Here is a 22,341-nt window from a genome sequence, read left to right on the forward strand (position 1 = left end):
GTGTGTCAGCATGTGCTATCTGCCATCACGGGAGATCAATGGATGCGTTTTGTGGGTGCAACCCATTCCTCAATAATAAAGTAGCTGTGAGGAAGGGGTTGCTCCCCCAAAACACGTCCCTTGATCCCCCATGATGGCAGCTAGCACATGTTGACATTCGACTATTTGTGTGCATCTTCAAAATTTGTCTTTTCCGGGGGTGACTTCACCCCATCTGAACGCAATATCAAACACAGTTCCTAAATACTCATGTCTGATATTGCCTTCAAGTTCTACCAAATGTGAACTTTGTAAGTTCAAGATTTGTGTCTTTCTTGTGGGTTTTAAACATGCCGGTTTTTTCTTAAATGGACATTTCTACTTTTTCTAATGTGGACCCCAAAAATTGTTATACAACAAACATGTTGGTTTGTTTTAAAAACCTTTTCTAAATGCACATGTGATTGTGCAGGTGTTAAAAAGATTGTTAATCAAGAATGTGTGGATTAATGTCTCAACGCTACAACACTTTTGTGGTGCTCTAATTGGTGTTTTCTGTGACATTGGGTGTTATTTCCTAAGAGCAAATCCACTTTGCACTCCAAGTGCAGTTTCAACTGCACTTGGAGTGCAAAGTGTCTTTGCCTTTAGTAACCCAACAGTGCTTTGTATAAGGTTACACAATCACGCCATTTTCAGGACTCAAAACAAGGAAACAGGAAACAAACACAAGCAGTAAATGTCACCAAAGATTTGCTTAACGTTTTTTTTATTTGATAAAGGTTTCACACATTGTCTGGCATATTGATAGCCCCCCTACCCGCAAAGAATTCCAGGTATCTTAGCCGGACATCACGGGCACTCAGGGAGGGCAAGCCAGAACGGCCACTTTCAAGCGCCGTCAGGGTTGATTCATTTTGAATTCTGGCCTCAGGCCCAACTGAGCTAGCATAGTTGGCAGAATGTTGCCGTAAAAAGTTGTGTAAAACACAGCACGCCAGGATAATATGATTCAGTTTATACTCCGCCATATGTATGGGTGTAAGAAATAGGCGGAACCGGCTGGCCATGCTTCCAAACGTGTTCTCCACCACTCTTCTGGCTCTGGCCAGCCGGTAATTAAAAACCCTCTGGTCCGGGGTGAGGGACCTCATCGGGAATGGCCGCATAAGAAGGTCCCCCAGCGCAAAGGCTTCATCCGCAATGAAGACGAATGGGAGTCCTTCCACATTGTCTTCTGGAGGTGGCAAGTCCAAGCTGCCATTCTGGAGACACCTGTAGAACTCCGTCTGGGCGATGACTCCACCATCGGACATCCGGCCATTCTTCCCCACGTCCACATATAGGAACTCATAAGTAGCCGACACCACCGCCAACATCACAATACTATTGAACCCCTTATAATTATAATAGTACGACCCCGAGTTGGGTGGTGGGATGATGTGGACGTGTTTCCCATCAATTGCCCCTCCGCAGTTAGGAAAGTCCCACCGCTGGGCAAAGTGGGAGGCCACAGTCTGCCATTCCTGTGGCGTGGAAGGAAACTGTTGAGGAAAACAAAAAAAAATTTGTCTTTTTGCACATAAACATGGAAAGCAGATTAGACACAAACATTCTTGGCCAACATCAAGATAACATTTATTTATGGGAATTTTTAAAGACCAAAGTATAAGGTACACCTATCATATCCCCCCCCCCCCCCCATGGGCCATCTCTAACATTATGGGGGGGGCTCTTGGACAGATAACCCTCTCCACTTCATTGAGAGATGAATGCATAAATAATGGGTATTACTTTGAACAGCCCCTCCTTAGTTACACTATTGGCAGTCCACTGGACAGGTAAGAAGTATCATAATACAAAGATATAAATACACACTGTACACATTTGAGCACATTTGGACATTCTGCTATTACCTATCAAGATAATAATAGTATACAAAAACTTTAAACAGTACCATTTGAAAGTATACAGGCAGGCCCTTGCACTACATGCTTTCGGGAATTCATCCATAAATCTGACCACAAAAGAGGTGGGTATAGTGTGTATGGGTTTGGCAAAGTCAGCAGATAGATGATTGAGGGTAGATAGAGAATTGGTATCAGCTGACTTAGCAGTTGGGGGGAAGGAGGGTTCCAAATGATTTGGGGACCCCCCAAAAAAAGCCTCTGGCACTCTGCCTGAATTTAACGCACAAATCACATTTCAACACATTTTAGGGGGTGTTTGGGGTAAAGCACTACTATGAAGCTGACAAAATACATTGTTAAGTGACAACATGAGGTGAATATAGGGCCAGGAGAGCATGCTGGGGAGGTAAGTGAAGGCAAATATGTATGAAGGACAACAAAAATAATTACAGAAAAATCCAGCATGCATGAGGACAAAGGGGACATTCACAGCATATTACAATCATGGTAATTAAGGAATAAGGAAAGAAATATAATATATTATCAAACATTAAATACAATAAAATGTGATATTAAAGGATAAAAATTTTACCTTAATATACTCCTTCTGCAGGACCTGTATGATGGCAGAACAGGTCTCTGGGATAATGATCCCCAGAGCCTGGGGGGAGATTCCTGTCGAGAACTTCAAGTCCTGCAGGCTTCTCCCCGTTGCCAAGTACCGCAGGGTGGCGACGAGCCTCTGCTCCGGAGTGATGGCTTGCCTCATGCAGGTATCCTGCCTGCTGATATAGGGGGTCAGCTAAGCCAACAAACGGTGAAATACGGGGTCCGTCATCCGGAGAAAGTTCCTGAAATCATCAGGATTATTTTCACGGATCTCACGGAGCAAAGGCATATGACAGAACTGGTCATGCTGAAGCAACCACTTCTTGGTCCATGAACTCCTCCCCACCCTGTTCATAGACTGGACTTGTGTCAAGGTCAGGACCCCAACACCAAGCCCCCACACAGCACGAACTCTACGAGGAGTACGTATACACAACATGGCTAGAAAACGCTCGGCTGCTTAGAACGAGGTAACAGAACGCACTGAAGAACAGCAAGGCCTGTGAAGAGCGACCTGAAAAACCGTAACGAACAAACAAGAACACAATAACAAAGTCACGCGTAGCTTGCTTGCACGCACTGAAGAGCAGATACAAACCCACAAGCACAAACTGAACAGCAGAAAACGATCTGAAAACCACGAGTCTGAAAAAGCGTGAATCGTCTCTCACCAAACTTTTACTAACACGAGATTAGCAAAAGGAGCCCAAAGGGTGCCGCGCTTGGTTCTGAACTAGCCTTTTCTAGTCTCGTCGTACGTGGTGTACGTCACCGCGTTCCTGGCGATCGGAAATTCCGACAACGTTGTGCGACCATGTGTACGCAAAACAAGTTTGAGCCAACATCCATCGGAAAAAATCCTAGGATTTTGTTGTTGGAATGTCCGATCAATGTCCGACCGTGTGTACAGGGCATTAGAGGGACCGACGTACAGCTACGGAGATTCGCGGGAACAAGCCAACCTGCCGTCGTATAATGATGGCGGCTGGTCGGCAAGCAGTTAAACTTACTTTCATGTAATGAGCTAAACAAATGTTCTATTTGTTTAGAACAAATAGAACAAATGAGTTCAGTTTTGTCCAAAATGTGGAAATTGTTCTTGTGTTCATTGAGTTATCGATTAAAATCGTACTTTTCAAAAGAGGTGTACTCATTTATGCTTAGCACTGTTTGTATATATATTTACTATATTTAGGTTAAAATTCTAAAGAAATAAGAAAAAAATGTACAATTTATTGAGATTTAAAACTATGATGCTGCTTTCTAGCATTTAACATGAACTTTCACACCAAAATGTTTGCTGAATCACGATTCATATATAACTGTCTGGTAGTCTAAGCCAGTTGCCAGCACTTTATCTGTTTTCCCTTATTTCTTTGGAACTAATGTATAAAAGTATGCTGTAATGTAAAAAAAACCTTTACCTTTGAGCTCAAAGGGCCTCTACTGTACTTTAACTTTCATCAGCATTAGCAAAAGACCAACTTGTCTTCAACAAGTATCTAATAATTACTTTAGCAAACAGTGATTATTGACACATGAGCTGCTACTTGGCATTCACAATTATTCCAAGACCTTAATGAGTCACTAAATATTGGGATAACCTGGCAGACAGGTCAGTAAAGAGCAGTATAGGGTGGGGTGAGATGGATAATAGTATATAAATAGAAGGGAATAAGTAAAGCACTGTGGAAAGGAGGAGGAGGAGGAAGGAATACAGTTAGATCATAATAGGAAGTGTAACTAATTAAGGTGGCAGAAGGAAGAAATGGAAATTAAGAGGTGAATAAATTGATATATGAGTAACAGGATAGGAGTTGGAGGAGAAGCTGTAAGAACAAGAAGGTGAAGGAAAGCTCATTGTTCGAACCATTTTGAAAAGTCAGGACAGGTGACATCTGTAACGAAGACACCCGGAGCAACCATGGAGCCCCTTCTGGCAGTGAAAGTTGGATGTTTGGTGGGTCTTCTGTTCCTGACTTTGATTTGTGGAATGGCTCCTGCCTTTATCAACTGGTTCCTGAAAAAAAGTGTCACAGGTACTAAGCTATCAACTCTCTTTATTTTGTGCATAGGGGCTGAGAACCAATACCATTGTTCTCAGTGTGTGTTTTATTATAATTTACGCTAACATTTGAGATTGCTTTATGTAAAACAGAATAAAAATAAAAATATCTTGCCTGAATTAACTTAAGTGTATATATATATATATATATATATATATATATATATATATATAGCATTAAAGCAAAAGCTGAAAATCAATATATTTTATTTGGTATTGATTTAAAGCTTTTCTTCCCCGGGCAGTTGTGGCTACATATTGTATAAAATTAACAAAGTAACATGAAACACATTTATTTCTGTTACAAAAAAGCATGTCCATTTGTTGAGTGTTAGTAAAACAGAAAAAACAGATAATATATGATTTTATGTAAAGTGAATATATGACGTATTTGCTATATGTGCTGCTATATATATTTTTTACTATCAAACATATATGTATTGTTAAATGCTAAGTGATTCTTTTTTTTAAATTGATGTAAGAACTGTGTAAATGTGGGTTTGTGATTTGAAAGAAAGGATGCATGTGCATAGTACATAAACTAAGAGTTCAATTTATTAATGTTTTCACCCAAGATTTCAACTTTTCCAGTGGAAATGTATGAATCTTGGATGAAAAATGAATTGATAAAAAGACCCTAAATTGAAGGCAGAGTGCTCGACATGACTTGTTACTGTGTCAAAGCCAGCCTAATGCCCCATTCACACGATCAGACTTTCCGACAACAAAACCGTGAATTTTTTTCGAAGGTTGTTGGCTCCAACTTGTCTTGCATACACACGGTCACACAAATGTTGGCCAACAATTACGAACGTAGTGACGTACAAGACGTACGTGATATCTCCATTACGAACGCTAGTTTTACAAGACTGAGCGCTTCCGGCTCGTACTTGATTCCAAGCATGCGTGGACTTTTGTGCGACCGACTTGTGTACACAAGATCGGAAAGTCCGAAATTTGAGAACCTGCTTGTCAACATTTGTTGGCGGAAAGTCCCACAACAAATGTTCGATGGAGCATACACACAGTCGGACTTTCCGCTAACAAGCTCACATCCAACATTTGTTGTCCGAAAATCCGATCGTGTGTACGGGGCATAAGTGTCTATACCAAGCTGATCATCCTAAAGGCCAAATATAATACTAATGAAATGTAGATAAGATGAACTTGTAGGAGTATGTTTATAAAGCATTGAATGTGACTTTCATTAAACATTCACTGCAGGTGAATTTGTCTTGTGCATATCTATTAATTGACAGTGATTGATTGACCTGCAAGGAATGTTTGGTGAAAGTCTTGTTAACTGCTTTACAAGTATAACAGCCTCGGTTGACACTATGAACTGCATATGAATCGCACAGGAAATGTGATTCAGTGTGTTCCTATTTCAGTCCATTCAGTTTGAATTGGTGCAAATTACACCACACCGCACAGTCACACATGCAAAAATTTTGGAACCGAACTGCAAACGAGCCTCATGGTCGTTTTGTACCATGTAATCCGATACAGGCCAGTGTGTTTGCGATCTGCATTTGGGGTGTCATTAAGTTTGCACTGACACACGCAGCAGATCACAAGTGCAGTGCGATTTCAATCACGGGTTTCCCACACCGCATTCTAGTGTGAACTGAGGCTTAAAGTATATAACGTAACTTTTTTATGCTTTGGATAGAGTAGGGAATGTTTAAATCCCTGACAGGTTGTTTTATCATTTGTATCCCACTTAAGAAATGTACCTTTACTTCCTCATAGGAACAACAGGAAGGAATAGATCTTTCCAAAGTTGTATAAATGTCCTCTTGGATAGTTGTCACCAGTAGAGGTTTCCCCATTGGAAGATTTCCCCACCATTCCTGTTATAGAGAGAGCTCAAAATGATAGGTTTTCCCTGTTTTTCAGTTCTGGAAGCAATGGTCACCAAGACAAATAGTGTGAATTTCCATACCTGAGACACAGACACCAATAAAATATGACAATGGTTCTGTCTTTTTGATCCATTTTAATTTGTTCCAGCACTTAGTCTTACACTGAAGTGATGGTCAGCTCAGTGTTATAGGTCACTTACTGGCCTGTAACAGTAAAATCTGATACCTGTAATTTACGTCTAAACTAACTAAGAAACCCCAAAAACCCTACCTGTGTTTTTTACAACATTCCATGTCATTTCTCAGTATGTTAGAACATGTTAGTATGTCAGAACATATGATATAAGGGTATTTTATGCAGTAGGGGATCTTTGGGTGGTCATTAGGAATGAGGTTCGAGCTTCGGAAGAACCGGGGTTCTCCCAGAACTCCAGATGTTGCGATTCAGCCAACAAGCAAATTAAATGGTCTGTTTGGACTGTTTGGCTGTGTAGGAAGTCATTCATTAATGGCAGTATTACTACCACCACTAAATGAATGCGTTTTCATACTTAGAACTTGTGGTTATTAGATGCTGGTAGTTGCCAGGGTCCCTGCAACTAATGAAACATCCCCATTCTCTGTTGGCTGTTGGTTCCATTGTGCCAGAGACAATGAATCAGACTGAGACAGAAGTGCAGTTAAATCTCACTTGTTTAATAATAATAAAAAAGGTAAACAGAGTAAATGTAGTCAAAACATAGCCAGAGTTCAGGAACTGGAACGGATAGTCAGACAAGCCAAAACGTCAGGGAGCCAGAGATGAGCGTAGTAGAACAGCAAGCAGGATCTGGAGCCAGAAGGAATCTCAGCCAAGCAAGTCTTTAACAGCAACACAGGAGAGCGTCTCTAGAAATGTGACCAGGGCGAAGGCAGAGATCATCTGGGCTGGAACAGCTTAAGTAGGCAGGACTGACGAGAAGGATATCATCAACAGGTGAGTCACTGTGCAGAGATAGGAGCTGGCAATTAGCCGACAGCTAAGCGGTCAGCTCAGAGAAGGAAGGGCTGAGCCCAGCCCCGACACATTGAAACTTTGCTATCATTTGGTGATTAGAGGATCATTAGGAGAGGATCATCATGAGGCATTTACATTCTTTGGAGATCTTGGGACATTATTTTTTCGATATCATGGGACATTATATTTTGATATTTTGGGTCAATATTATTATTATTGTTTAATAAAGGACTTTATGTATGGTTATGTGTGTTTATTTACTTTTTTTTTGGTAACCAGGGGCGATATGTACCCTTTACTCATTCTCATATTCATATGGTCGAGCGGATATCTGGGGCCCCTTATTTTAGGGGGCTTCCAGATTCCAAAAAGCTTCTCCCCACCCGCAAGGTACCCTATATTGAACCATGTGGCCTCTTGTTTTTTGGGAGGTGGGCAGCGTGCTCATAAGCCCTTCTTTCCCAAGCTGCTTTTTTAAATATTTGCATGGGGTATGATAGGTGAATTGGGTGGACATACATTATATTGCCAAAAGTATTGGTAAGCCTACCTTTACACACACATGAACTTTAGTGGCATCCCAGTTTTTTTTTTTTGCCGCTATAACAGCTTTATCTCTTCTGGAAAGGCTGTCCACAAGGTTTAGAAGTGTGTCAATGGGAATGTTTGACCATTCTTCCAGAAGCGCATTTGTGAGGTCAGGCACTGATGTGGACGAGAAGGCCTGACTCGCTTTCTCCGCTCTAATTCATCCCGAAGCCGTTCTATCGGGTTGAGGTCAGGACTTTGTTTGTGCACTGGTGCGCAGTCATATTGCAACAGAAAGGGGCCATCCACAAAGTTGGGAGCATGAAATTGTTAAAAATGTCTTGGTATGCTGACGCCTTAAGAGTTCCCTTCACTTCAACTAAGGGGCCAAGCCCAACCCCTGAAAAACAACCCCATGCCATAATCCCCCCTCCACCAGTGCACAAAGCAAGGTCCATAAAGACATGGATGAGCGAGTTTGGGATAAAGGAACTTGACTGACCAGCACAGAGTTCTGACCTAAACCCAAGAGAACACCTTTTGGATGAATTAGAGCAGAGACAGCGAGCCAGGTCTTCTCATCCACATCAGTGCCTGATCTCACAAATGCGTTTCTGGAAGAATGGTCAAACATTCCCATAGACACACTCCTAAACCTTGTGGACAGCCTTCCCAGAAGAGTTGAAGCTGTTATAGCTGCAAAGGGTAGGCCAACTCAATAATGAACAGTACAAACTAGGACTGGGATGCCATTAAAGTTCATGTGCGTGTAAAGTCAGGTGTCCCAATACTTTTGGTAATATAGTGTATGTTGGCATGCGTTTTTGTGCATTGCATAAAAATGCAGCATGTTTGTATTTTTCTCCAGTGCACACAAACGCACTTGTGTGGTGTGAGCAGGGAACATACAGAACAATAGCTTTTTCGCTTAGGTTGAGCCTGCATTGATCAACGCAGATCAACATAGCTGGTGTAAACAAGCCCTAATGCCACGTACACACGACCGGACTTTACGGCAGACTAGGTCCAACGGTCTTCCCGTTGGACTTTCAGCGGACTTCCGGCGGACTTCCGACGGACTTTCCGAACGAACGGACTTGCCCACACACGACAGGACTTTCCGGCAGACTAGGTCCGACGGTTTTCCCGACTTACAGCGGACTTCAAAACGAACAGACTTGCCTACACACGGACTAAAGTCCGTTCATTTTGAACGTGATGAGGTATGACGGGACTAGAAAAGGAAGTTCAATCTCACCTCTTTTATCGGAGAGATTGACACCTTGCGATCCCCGTCGCGGGAGCCAGCGCAGAGCATACTAGGCCCTTAGGTTTGGTATGGATCTTAAGGGGAACCCCCTACCCTGAAAAAACAGCATGGGAGTACCCCCAAAATCCATACCAGACCCTTATCCGAGCACGCAGCCCGGCCGGTCAGGAAAGAGGGTGGGGACGAGCGAGCACCCCCCCCTCCTGAACCGTACCAGGCCACATGCCCTCAACATGGGGGGCTGGGTGCTTTGGAGAAGGGGGGCGCCTTGCGGCCCCCCCACCCCCAAGCACCTTGTCCCCATGTTGATGAGGACAAGGGCCTCTTCCCGACAACCCTGGCCTTTGGTTGTCAGGGTCTGCGGGCGGGGGGGTTTATCGGAATCCGCGAGCCCCCTTTAATAAGGGGGCCCCAGATCCTGGCCCCCCACCCTAAGTGAATGAGTATGGGGTACATCGTACCCCTACCCATTCACCTGGGAAAAAAAAGTGTCAAAAAAAACCACACTAGACAGGTTATTAAAGTAATTTATTAGGCAGCTCCGGGGGTCTTCTTCCGACTTCGGGGGTCTCTTCTGACTTCTCCGCTCTATCTGGCCTCTTCTCCCACTCTCCGGCCTCTTCTCCCGGTGTCCGGTTCTTCTCCCGCTCTCCGGTTCTTCTGCCGGGCTCCTCCGCTATCTTCTGATCTTTTGCCGCTCTCTTGCTAGCCTTGGCCCGGTCTTCTCCATCGTCTTGTTCCCTCTTGTCTTCTTCCGATGTTGACACGACGCTCTCTCCCGCTGTAATGCTGTGTGCACGGTGTGCAACGACTTATATAGGCATGGGGCGTGGTCACCGGATGATGTCACCCGATGACTCCGCCCCTTATGATGTCACAGTCCCAGCATGCCCTGGGACTGTGACGTCATAAGGGGCGGGGTCACCTCCTACGTCAATTATGGTCCTTGGGGCAGATCAAATTTTTTTTCCTTAAAGTCCAAATGTCATTTTTTTTTTGCTTTTAAAGGTAAATGAGAGATCTGGGGTCTTTTTGTCCCCAGATCGCTCAACAAAGAGGACCTGTCATGCTTATTTCTATTACAAGCGATGTTTACATTCCTTTTAATAGGAATAAAAGTGATAAAAAAAACTATAAAGGGACAGTATAAAAATAAAAAGTAAAACAAATAATAAAAAAAACGCATATGTAAGTCCCGCTCACATATGTAATATGTGTTCAAACATGTGAGGTATCACTCGATTGTTATGCCGCGTACACACGAGCGGACTTTACGGCGGACTTTGCCCGGCGGACTTTTCGACGTACTTTCCGACGGACTTTGTGAATGAACGGACTTGCCTACACACAATCCACCAAAGTCCGTCGAATTCGTACGTGATGACGTACGACCGGACTAAAACAAGGAAGTTCATAGCCAGTAGCCAATAGCTGCCCTAGCGTGGCTTTTTGTCCGTCGAACTAGCATACAGACGGCGGACTTTTCGACCGGACTCGATTTCAACGGATAAATTTTAAACAAGTTTCAAATCTAAGTCCGTCCAACTTTTGAGAAAACAAAGTCCGCTGGAGCCCACACACATCGAATTGTCCGACGAAATCCAGTCCGCCGGGCAAAGTCCGCCGTAAAGTCCGCTCGTGTGTACGCGGCATTAGGCTAACTTTACTGTTTTTTTTATATTAAAAAAGTGTATGTTTTCCAAAGAAATGGCATTTGAAAGACCACTGTGCAAATACAGTGTGGCATAAAATCTTGCAACAATCACCATTTTATTCTCTAGGGTCTCTGCTAAAAAAAAAAATATAAGGGGGTTCTAAGTAATTTTCTAGCAAAAAATACTAATGTAAGCGTGTAAACAAAAAGTTCTGGAAAAGGCCTGTTTAGCAAGCGGTTAACGCGTATTAACGCTAGGAGTGCTTAGGCGCGTTAATGCATTCTAATGACCAGAATTCTGGCCCATAGAGCGTATTAACGCCACATGCAGGAAGGCGCATATACGCTGCAGCTTTTTTACCGTGTTTTTACTACGGCTAAACTCCTGTAGGAGAAAAAAGCGTCAATAGAATACAGTTTGCATAAAGCCTTAAACATTTCCTGCAATATTTGGCTGATGTACGAAGAAGCAGATGTACTTAGGACAAATACAAAACTCTAATGCCGCGTACAGACGATCGGAATTTCCGACACCAAATGTTCGATGTGAGCTAGTTGTCGGAAATTCCGACCATCTGTAGGCTACATCAGACATTTTTTGTCGGAATTTCCGACCAACAAATTTTGAGAGCTGGTTCTCAAATTTTCTGACAACAAAATCCGTTGTCGTAAATTCGATCGTGTGTACACAATTACGGCGCACAAAATTCCACGCATGCTGGGATTTAAGCAGAAGAGCCACACTGGCTATTGAACTTCCTATTGAACTTCCTTTCTCTAGTCCTGTCGTGTTGTAGGTCACCGCGTTCTTGACGTTCGGAATTTCCGACAACATTTGTGCGACCGCGTGTATGCAAGACAAGTTTCAGCCAACATCCCTCGGAAATAAATCCATGGTTTGGTTGTCGGAAATTCCGATCGTCTGTATGCGGTATTACCCAGAACTGGATATTTCTGGGTGCAGAGAATAGCCTGAGCAGAAATGATATGAGTGTCTGTATATACATCTTTTAGGGTCAGGTCTTTATTAAAGCTGAAAAAGCAAAGATTGCCTAAAAACGCAATACATGTATTTTCTTACCTAAATCTTTGGCGTCCTTTTTGTATGTCTTTCCAGATCTGTGCAGTAATCCAGTCTAAAATTTTGCCTCTGTGCAGGAACTGCTTTTATTAAAAAACAACCACTGCTGCTCTCTCTTCTTGTGCGGGGTGACGGGTCTTGTATTTGTTCCCCTCCTGTAGTTTTCTGCAGGAAATCTGTAGTGGGTGGACCTGTTTTGTCCCTTCTACAGTGTTTCTCTCTGCACAGGCTGTGCGAGAGTGATGATGTCACCACTACTTTTAAATATATGCATTTGTAATGGCATTTGGTACATGAAATGGATTTATATGTTTGTGGCTATTGAGAATAGGTTTAAAAAAATGTTTTTGTGCACCAAATGCAGCTTTAAACAGTATGCCACCATCTACTGTCTATGAACACTTTGGCGTACTGACAATACAAAATATTCTAACAAAGGTAAAAGGTCATGTTATTACTGTGGTCATGAGATCGCTTTGTATGATGACTTGCTTATTTTCAAAGGGCTGCTTTCTTTGCAGGCATCTATGAGCTTATACTTTGCTTGATCAGCTCATTTGCCGCTGGCATCTTCCTGGGCGCGTGTTTGCTTCACGTAGTGGCAGACTTCCTCTCAGATGCTGCCGAGCAACTTGCATATGTAAGTCTAAACATGCTTTACAATATTAGTAGAGTGAAAACAATACTTGTATTTAAGACAGTCCTAGGCCTTTATTATACTTATTAATTTATGACGAGGAATGTCTTTTCAGAATGTGTCTTTCAGTATTTCTATTTACCTGCATTTACTGTATATTAGAGATAACTGATTTGATTGTAGCCGTATCACGGACAGTACTTAATTTTCTCAGAGATAACTGAGAAAGCAATAAGAGAAGTGAGCTGTGCATAGTAACATTTTATGAATCTGCTTGATTCAAATAGAAACAGGTCAGATGTAGTTAGTGCCATTTATATTCTAATATAAACAATACCCTAATAAGTGAGAAGACAGGGAGAAAACACCACCGACTGGCCCCTTTTAAGTTAAGGATGGTTTTCTGCGGGCAAAAGAAAATGCCCCACACAAAGTGTGCCAATATGATTGGTGTAGGTGGGTGTTGTCTCAAATAATATAGTTTATTGTAACACACCTTTTAACATATATATATGCTAACAAAAGATGATCGTAAAGAAATTTTATGAATTGAGCAAGATGACTGGTTTGTGAAAAAAAGAGATGGATTCACCTTAATATATACATTTATTATATAATAATCTATATAATATAAAATACAACATAAAATACAAAGCCATTATCACAAAGAATCCTTATCATTCAGAGTATTTTAACAAATGAACACAACTCATTTCCCAGTCAGTTTCCCCAGTGACAACCTGTTAGACCCTAATAATAAAGCATGAGACAAAAAAGTCTTTCCCTAAGGGTATGTAATATAATTTAATTAGTGCAATCACCATCTTCTGTAAATGTGCAATTAATACTTAACCTAAATCATGTGCCTAATACCAAAGACTCAGATTACCACTTACACTCTAATGGATGTGCCCACAAAATCACCTCATAAACATATAATGCAAAAAATAAGTGCAGTGCAATCGCTTACAAATTTTACTCTCTTAATAAACAGAACAAAAACCACCATATTGGAATAGTAATAAATACAATATAAAAGTCTCATATATAGAACTCCATCACTGTGTACAAATCAGTGTCTAGTCATATAATATTCCTCCAGTGTATTCGGTGCCCACCACCTCTGGATAAAGTGCCTGCTCACCTCCAATCTCTGACCCCACTACAGAGTCATGATAGCCTTAGTGTACTCCTACTCTCGTTGGTACTGCAATGCTCCTGCTACTCTCGTCTACTTCACTTCTTTCCTTACTTGGGATCATCAATAACATATGACATAGAATAAAACAGAAAGACCATAGTGTTTTCTGCTTCCACACATTTATTATAACTAAAAATGGGATTAAAAACACTCACAAGGATATATGAAAATCATGCATAAAATCAACTCACCACGCTGATGCAAATGGCTAATGTGTGATGTCACGGGCTTCAGCTCTTCCCACCCATTCATAGATTACTTTTCATTCATGGAAACTATAGTACATATTCTATGAATGGAGAAGGGTGGCAGAAAGGGTGGGCATAGTCAGCACTCTGGATGAGTGCCTGTCACAGGTCAAGTGCTGCTATTAAATATGGCTGTGTGGAAGGGGTACAGAGGACTGAAGATTTCCACTATGATAGCAATCAGCAGCACAAAGGACACTTTGCGTTAAATGTAAGTAAGGTCCCTTGTGCTGCCTTTTTTTTAAGGAACTTATTTTATGAAACATAGGCATTACCTGCTTGGCTGTGTTTGTGTGAAAATCCCATCCAAACTGTGCAACTATGCCCTCTTCTTCCGCCCCACTCACAAAATTTCATTGTATTCTTTTCAAAGAATGCAAAACATTCTGTGAGTCCAGAAAAGGCAGATTATTATTATTATTATACAGGATTTATATAACGCCGACAGTTTGCGCAGCGCTTTACAACATTAGGGCAGACAGTACAACTACAATACAATTCGATACAGGAGGAATCGGAGGGCCCCGCTCAATAGAGCTTACAGTCTAGGAGGTAGGGTCAAATGATAGGAAGGGTAATAACTGTGGGGAATGAGCTGATGAAGAAAATAAAAGTGCAGTTGTTAGATGGAGGCAGGATAGGCTTCTCTGAAGAGAAAAGTTTTCAGGGATTGCCTAAAAGTAGATAGATTTGCAGATAGTCTAACAGATTGGGGCAGGGTATTCCAGAGGATGGGAGAGGCTCAGGAGAAGACCTGGAGGCAAATATGGGAGGAGGCGTTGAGGGAGCTAGAGAGCAGGAGGTCTTGGGAAGAATGAAGAGGACGATTAGGTTGGTATTTTTAGACTAGGCTAGCAATGTAGCTGGGGGCAGAGTTGTGGATAGCTTTGTAACTTATTGTTAGTATTTTGAATTTAATTTGTTGGGCAAGTGGCAGCCAATGGCGGGATTGGCAGAGAGGGGTAGCAGACGCTAAGCGGTTTGTGGATGAGTCTGGCAGCAGCATTCATGATGGACTGAAGGGGGATAGTCTATTTAAAGGTAAGCCAATGAAGAGGGAGTTGCAGTAGTCAAGGTGAGAGATAACCAGGGAGTGAATCAGGAGCTTTGTGATTTCATTGGTTAGGAAGGGACGTAGTTTGGAGATGTTGTGGAGGTTGAAGCGGCAAGCTTTGGAAAGGGATTGGATGTGGGGCCAAAAGGAGATTTACCTAGCACCCTGGCATGTAGGGATGGGTGGATGGTTGTGCCATTGCTCAGAGAAGTCAGGGGAAGAGGCAAGTGGGGGAGGAAATATTAGTTCGGTTTTGGACAAGTTGAGTTTGAGGAAGTGGTGTGACATCCAGACAGATATGCCTGTTAGAAAGTTAGTGATGCGTGAAGAGACTGGTGGAGTGAGTTGAGGGGTGGAGAGATAGATTTGTGTGTCATCAGTGTAGCAATGATATTGAAAGCTGTGTGAGGCTATCAGCTGACCCAGGGAAGAGGTGTAGATTGAAAAAAGAAGAGGTCCAAGTACAGAACCTTTTGGGACCCTAACGAAGAAGGGAAGAGGAGAGGAGGAAGAAGAATTGTAAGGTGCGTTGGGATAGGTAGGATGAGAACCACCGAAGAGCACTGTAAAGGGAGTAAAGTTTTTTGAGGAGGAGGGGGTAGTCAACCGTATCAAAAGCAGCCGAAAGGTCCAGAAGTAGGAGTACAGAATAGTATTCCTTGGTTTTTGCGGTTAGTAAGTCATTTGTGAGTTTTAGAAGAGCAGTTTCTGTGGAGTGTTGAGGGCGAAATCCAGACTGAAGGGGATTTAAGAAGGTTATTCTTTATGAGGTGGTCCCTCAGTTGGTTGTAGACCAGGTGTTAAAGGAGTTTAAAAGAAAAGGGGAGCAAGGAGATAGGGCGTAGATTGTTAAGATTGGTAGTGGCCAAGGATGGCTTTTTAAGTATGGGAATGACCAGTGCATGTTTTAGAGCATTGGGGATGATGCCGCAAGAGAGAGAGAGAGAGATTGAAGATGTGGGTTAGATAGTGTAGGTTAGAGTGAGGAGGTGACTGTAGTATTTGAGAGGGAATAGGATCCAGGGGACAGGTGGTTAGGTGGGCGTTAAAAAGGAGTTTAGCAACTTTGTCTATAGTAGCAGGTTTTAAAAAGGGGAGTGTCAATTGTACCTGTTGGCATGGGGTGCTAACTGGGGGAGATACCTGTAGGGTGGAGATTTCATCACGAATTGTGTCATTCTTATATTTGAAGTGATTAGCAATCTCCTGGGCAGTGAGTATGTTGGTGGGGGGAGGCAGTGGAGGACAAAGTAGAGAGTTGAAGGTAGAGAAGAGTTGACGGGGACTGGATGAGAAGGTGTTAATGAGAGTGGTAAAATAGGTCTGCTTGGCAGTGTGAAGGCAAGGAGTGTATTTGTGGAGAGCAGATTTGTATTGGTTGAAGTCATTGAGAGACATAGTCTTATGCGACAGACGCTCAAGAGCACAGCTATGTTTTTTGAGATTTCTGGTGTCATCTGTTTGCCAGGGTTGTAGGGGTCGGGGCCTGATTCTGTGTGTAGTAAGGGGAGCGAGCTCGTCCAGGGTGGAGGACAGGGATTTATTGTAGATAGAAGTGGCTGGGTTGGGGCAGGACAGGGTTGAGCTTTGCCATAGAGGTGGTCAGTAGCAGAATAGAGGAGAGAAGGGTTGAAGTTGCGAAGGTTTCTACGGGTGATGGTTAGGGGATTGGAGGGAAAGGTGGTGGAAGACAGGGAGAGAGAGAAACTAATAAGGTGTTGATCAGAGAGCAGAAAAGGATTGCTGGAGAGGTTGCATTGAGCGCATAGGTAGGAGAATACAAGGTCAAGGGTGTTGCCATCAGAGTGAGTAGAAGCCTGTACCCATCAAATGAGGTCAAATGAGGAGGTCAGACTAAGAAGTTTAGAAGTAGGAGGAGTGTTTGTATTAACAGGGATGTTGACGTTACCAAGAAGGATTGTGGAAATTTCAGAAGAGAGAAAGTAGGGTATGCAGGCTGAAAACTTATCAAGGAAAGTTGATAACGGTCCAGGGGGTGGTAGTTCACAGCAATTCTTATGACACACGGTTGGACTTTTCGGCTACAAAAGCCGACAGCCGTTCCGACAGCCATTCCGACAGACTTTCGACGGATTTTTGGCGGACTTGCGGCAGACTTTCTAACGAACGGACTTGCCTACATACGATCACACAAAAGTCCGACGGATTCGTACGTGATGACGTACACCAGACTAAAATAAGGAAGTTGATAGCCAGTAGCCAATAGCTGCCCTAGCGTGGGTTTTTGTCCGTCGGACTAGCATACAGACGAGCGGATTTCCGGTGTCAGGCGTAGTTACGACATAAAGATTTGAAGCATGTTTCAAATCTAAAGTCCGTCAGATTTGCGGCTGGAAAAGTCAGCTGAAGGTCCGGGGAAGCCCACACACGATCGGATTGTCAGCCGTATTTTGTCCGTCGGCGTCCGTTGGACTTTTGTAGACGAAAAGGACTTGTGGCAGACTTTCTAACGAACGGACTTACCTACATACGATCACACAAAAGTCCGACGGATTTGTACGTGATGACGTACACCAGACTAAAATAAGGAAGTTGATAGCCAGTAGCCAATAGCTGCCCTAGCGTGGGTTTTTGTCCGTCGGACTAGCATACAGACGAGCGGATTTCTGGGTCCGGCGTAGTTACGACATAAAGATTTGAAGCATGTTTCAAATCTAAAGTCCGTCAGATTTGCGGCTGGAAAAGTCCGCTGAAAGTCCGGGGAAGCCCACACACGATCGGATTGTCAGCTGTATTTTGTCCGTCGGCGTCCGTTTGACTTTTGTAGACAAAAAGTCTGACTGTGTGTACGCGGCATTAGGGAAGTTGATGAGAATAGACGTATAAAGTGAACTTCAAATGATGAGAGGGACAGAGAGGGAGGAGAGCGAAGAACCTGGAAGGTGCTCTGCGGGGATAGGACGAATCCACCTCCACCTCCCTTGTGTCCATTAGGTCTAGAAGATTGAGTCCAGAGAAGGCCACCGTGGGAGAGGGAAGCAGGAAAGGGAGATTGCAACTATTGCTAGAGGATGTGGGGTGATGGGTGTGTTGGGTACAGTTAAATAAGGAAGGCTTAGGGTTTGGGGATATATCTCCAGAGGTTAGGAGAAGCAGAAGAGTAAGGGAGGTAATCTGAAAATAAGATTTATATATGTTCAGCGTCCCGGGGGTTTTGTTAGCATATGGGCTTAGCGTTAGAAAGAGGTGATGAGTGCAGTAATAGGGAGAGGGGAGAAGTGATGGTGATATGTACAGATTGTGGGGTGGAGAAAAGGGGTGAAGAAAAGTGTTTGAGGAGACATGCTGCAATTGTGAAAAGGAGAGGTAAAGATTGCATGTTTCAGAGAGGAAATAGAGTTGATTTGGAAATGAGGTTACCTGCAGTCTGGTGTTTTGTAAAGTAGTTTTCTGTTGATATTTGCTTTGTGCAAATCGCTGAAGTGCAAGAGCAGAAGTGCCACTTCTGCTGTTTTATACTGTGATAGGTGTAGATGGAATTTGGCTATTAATCAATCAGGAGGTAATATTGGACTCAAAGCTAGCTCAGCAAACATTTTTTCACACCACAATCAAACTGCAAGAGGACCAAAAAGCCAAGATTGTAAAGATAAGGGAACCCATACATTTAGGTAAGACTTAAAAACTAAATAAACATCGAAATATTGTGAACATGGCTACAGAGGGATGTGAAACAGCCGTAATAAAAATGCAGTTTACCAAAAAGACATTTGAGCAGTCAGTCTGTGTTCAGTTTAAGGTAGATGAGAGTAACAGGATATAAATGCAGTTTACCAAAAAAGACATTTGAGCAATCAGTTTGTGTTCAGTTTAACCACTTCAATACCAGGTACTTTCCCCCCTTCCTTCCCAAGCCAATTTTCAGCTTTCAGTGCTGTCACTTTTTAGATGACAATTGCGCGGTCATGCTACACTGTACCCAAACAAAATTTTTATCATTTTGTTCCAACAAATAGAGCTTTCTTTTGGTGGTATTTGATCACCTCTGCCTTTCTAAACAAATAAAAAAACACCGAAAAAAAAAAAAAAAAAAAAAGTTTTTCTTTGTTTCTGTTATAAAATTTTGTAAATAAGTACGTTTTCTCCTTCACTGATGGGCACTGATGAGACTGCACTGATGGGCACTGATATGCAGCACTGGTGGGCATTGATAGGCGGCATTGATGGGCACTCATAGGTGGCACTGGTGGGCACTGATGGGGTCTGAAAGGCTGCACTGATGGGTACTTATGAGTGGCACTGATAGGCGGCACTGATAGGAGGCACTGATGGGAACTGATAGGTGGTACTGATAGATGGCACTGATAGGCATCACTGATGGCACTGGTAGGCATCGCTGATGGGCACTGATTGGCATCTGCCTGGGCACTGAATGGCATATCCCTGGTGGTCCAGGGTGGCATACCTGGTGGGCGTCTTTTGAGGGCATCCCTGGTGGTCCTGGCGGCATCCCAGGCAGTCCTGGGCGGGCATCCGCAGGGGGGGGGCTGCGGTGATAAACAATCAGCATAGACCCCCCCACTGTGAGGAGAGCAGCCGATTGGCCTTTCTCTACTTGCGTCTCTCAGACGCGAGTGAGGAAAAGGCGATAAAAGGCTCTTTCTGTTTACACTGTGATCAGCTGTGATTGGACACGGCTGATCACGTGGTAAAGAGCCTCCGTCAGAGGCTCTTTACCGAGATCAGTTTTGCGGTGTGTCAGACTGACACACCACAACAGCGATTGCTGCGCTGCCCGCTACCTAGGGCGCGCAATCGCGGCTTATGCTGCTGTACGTCATATGATGCCCAGTCAGGATAATTGAACCACTTCCCGGCCGTCATTTTGCTAAAGGCCAGGCAGGAAGTGGTTAAGGTAGATAAGAGTAAAAGGATATAAATGCAGTTTACCATAAAGACATTTGAGCAGTCAGATGAATAACAGGATCCCCTCCTCCACTCAAAAAAATGTTTTGCATTATTTAAACAGAGTGCAAGGAATTCTGTGAGTGTGGGAGCATATTTTCAGTTTGTATCATCTTCATATTATTTTAGCATATCTGTCTTTCTAGCAATATATTGCTTGATTCACATTTTTCTTATAAGTTGCCTACATAAATTAATAATCATAGTATTGCATGTGGCTCCTTTTCTAGGGAATAGTGCCTATGGCTTTTGTCTATGAAGATCATGATGTCACACAGTATACACTACTACCTGAAGATGCATCAGCGATCCAGTTAGTTTTGCATTCTGTATTATTTATTATTTCTTTTTTTTTTACAGATTAATTACCCTATGGGAGAGCTGATCCTGTCATTGGGCTTCTTTTTTGTCCTTCTCATAGAACGCATTGTACTTCAAATATCTCAGTTTTGTCAACGCAATACTCAGGATGGCATGTCAATGGATTCTATCCCATCAAGTCCTGATGATAACTATCAAGAAAAAGTTGACCCTCCAAGTGCGATATCTATGGCACCTGAAAATCCACATAACCATGTCCATACCCAAGTATATTCCAGTTCCTCCTTTCGCTCCCTTATTCTCTTTTGCTCCCTGTCCATCCATTCAGTTTTTGAGGGTTTAGCAATTGGTCTTCAGTCCAACTATTCCAGTGCTCTCCAGATTGCAATAGCTGTACTTATCCACAAGGGTATCATTGTCTTCAGTCTTTCTCTAAAGTTAATCCAGAGCATGACCAGACCAACTTGGCTAATCACGTACATAGTGATTTTCTCTCTTATGTCTCCTATTGGGATAACTATTGGCATTATTGTTACACTACAAAAGACCGGCATTGTGACTCTGGTGCAGACCATCCTAGCGGGTATTGCCTCTGGCACATTTGTATATGTCACTTTCCTGGAAATTCTCCCACAAGAACTCAATTCAGGAGAGAGGCCTCTTTTAAAAGTATTCTTTATAATTATTGGGTTTGCAGTAATGGCAGTTATAGCTATCTGGGCCTGAGTATCCCTTGTTTTTGTACTACTGAGAACATTTAGTTATCAGCCTACTTTCTGAAAGACCAGTGTAAAGTACTTACTTATATTTTGGAAAAAATATCTAAGTGCGAGTTATTTCTATAAAAATATAGAACAAACCTGGGCTGTCAACTGAGAATGAGGATATTTATGGAAAATTCAGCACTTTTCAGATATCATTAAACAGGCTCTTCTAAATTAATAAACCATTGTTAGGTTGGGTCCAGTTACATTTTAGAACAAGAGATATTGTAGAATTCTTCCTACCAAGAAGTCCAATGTGTTTCTTCAATTTCCTCTCAGTACATCCATATCAAACACTACTTGTGCGAGGTACCAAGACGTGGTCCTCAGATTTCGTAACTAATACATAAATCAATAAAGAATCTTCAGAGAGATGAAGCTGAGAAAATGTTACATGAGGTTTTCCATTTTCTTATTATGAGTTAGCATCCTAGTCATTCAGAGAATACCAGTGCCCGTGAATGCCTAAAATTGGGATGGTTTTGAAAGAAAATGACAAATGAAATGGTGGAATGGAGCAAAATGAGAATCCCTTCTGTGGTATAATGGGCAAAGAGACCCTGGCTACTAAGAGTCACCTGGTGACACAAGATATATCATGCATTAAAACTCGTAGACACAAAGAATGTTTAACAACCAGCTGATTCCAGTTATTGCACCTACAGCTTTATTCTGATTGGATGCTATGGGCAACATGTACACTCGTCCTTTGTGTACTGTTTCATTATGTTCTGTTTTATACACCTTTGTTTTTGACAAGCTCCTAACATTTACTGTAGCAATTTCTAAAGCACCTTTGTACTGGTATTTTTTAGGTTTACATTGGGAAGAGGAATGTAATATGTATGCACTGGCCAGTACTTGAACAATTAAGCAAGTATAGTACTGGGCCTTTCTCTTGTGTTTTACATTAAAATTTCTTACACAATTACATACTGTATAAAATTATTCTTTTGTCTTTTTTTATTAGTAAACCACAAACATTATGTAGTTACCCCTGTCTGATAACAGAAAATTGTATTAAGATCAGGGGCATTGCTAGGTCTACAAAAGATCTGGGGCTAGAGCCCATAGTGGCGAAGTAAAGAAGGTCATACGCTTGGACGGGCATATACATGTATATAATATACGTTTGTGTATATATAAATATATATTTTACATTATAAATTATCATTACATTGGGGTACCCAAAGCCCCCCTCATTACATCAGGGTCCTCAGAGAGCCTCCCCC

The 22,341-nt window shown here is 42.5% G+C and overlaps 1 protein-coding gene across 1 annotated transcript; it reads left to right on the top strand.

Annotated features, from left to right (window-relative positions):
• The first annotated feature begins 4,136 nt into the window (after window positions 1-4,136).
• SLC39A2 (solute carrier family 39 member 2) lies at window positions 4,137-22,040 on the top strand. The gene is made up of 3 exons (XM_073631364.1): window positions 4,137-4,537; window positions 12,480-12,598; window positions 20,385-22,040. Exons 1-3 carry the CDS (start codon window positions 4,423-4,425, stop codon window positions 21,069-21,071), a joined length of 921 nt encoding a protein of 306 aa, XP_073487465.1. The 5' UTR covers window positions 4,137-4,422; the 3' UTR covers window positions 21,072-22,040.
• The last annotated feature ends 301 nt before the right edge of the window (window positions 22,041-22,341 follow it).

This window comes from Aquarana catesbeiana, linkage group LG01, assembly GCF_042186555.1.
Source record: "Aquarana catesbeiana isolate 2022-GZ linkage group LG01, ASM4218655v1, whole genome shotgun sequence".
Classification (NCBI taxonomy): domain Eukaryota; kingdom Metazoa; phylum Chordata; class Amphibia; order Anura; family Ranidae; genus Aquarana; species Aquarana catesbeiana.

Excerpts from the sequence above, each read along its gene's own strand:
- SLC39A2 (XM_073631364.1), top strand. The coding sequence starts at position 4,423 with ATGGAGCCCCTTCTGGCAGTGAAAGTTGGATGTTTGGTGGGTCTTCTG. Across the intron at positions 4,538-12,479 it reads CCTGAAAAAAAGTGTCACAG|GCATCTATGAGCTTATACTT; the intron begins GTACTAAGCTAT and ends CTTTCTTTGCAG. Across the intron at positions 12,599-20,384 it reads CTGCCGAGCAACTTGCATAT|ATTAATTACCCTATGGGAGA; the intron begins GTAAGTCTAAAC and ends TTTTTTTTACAG.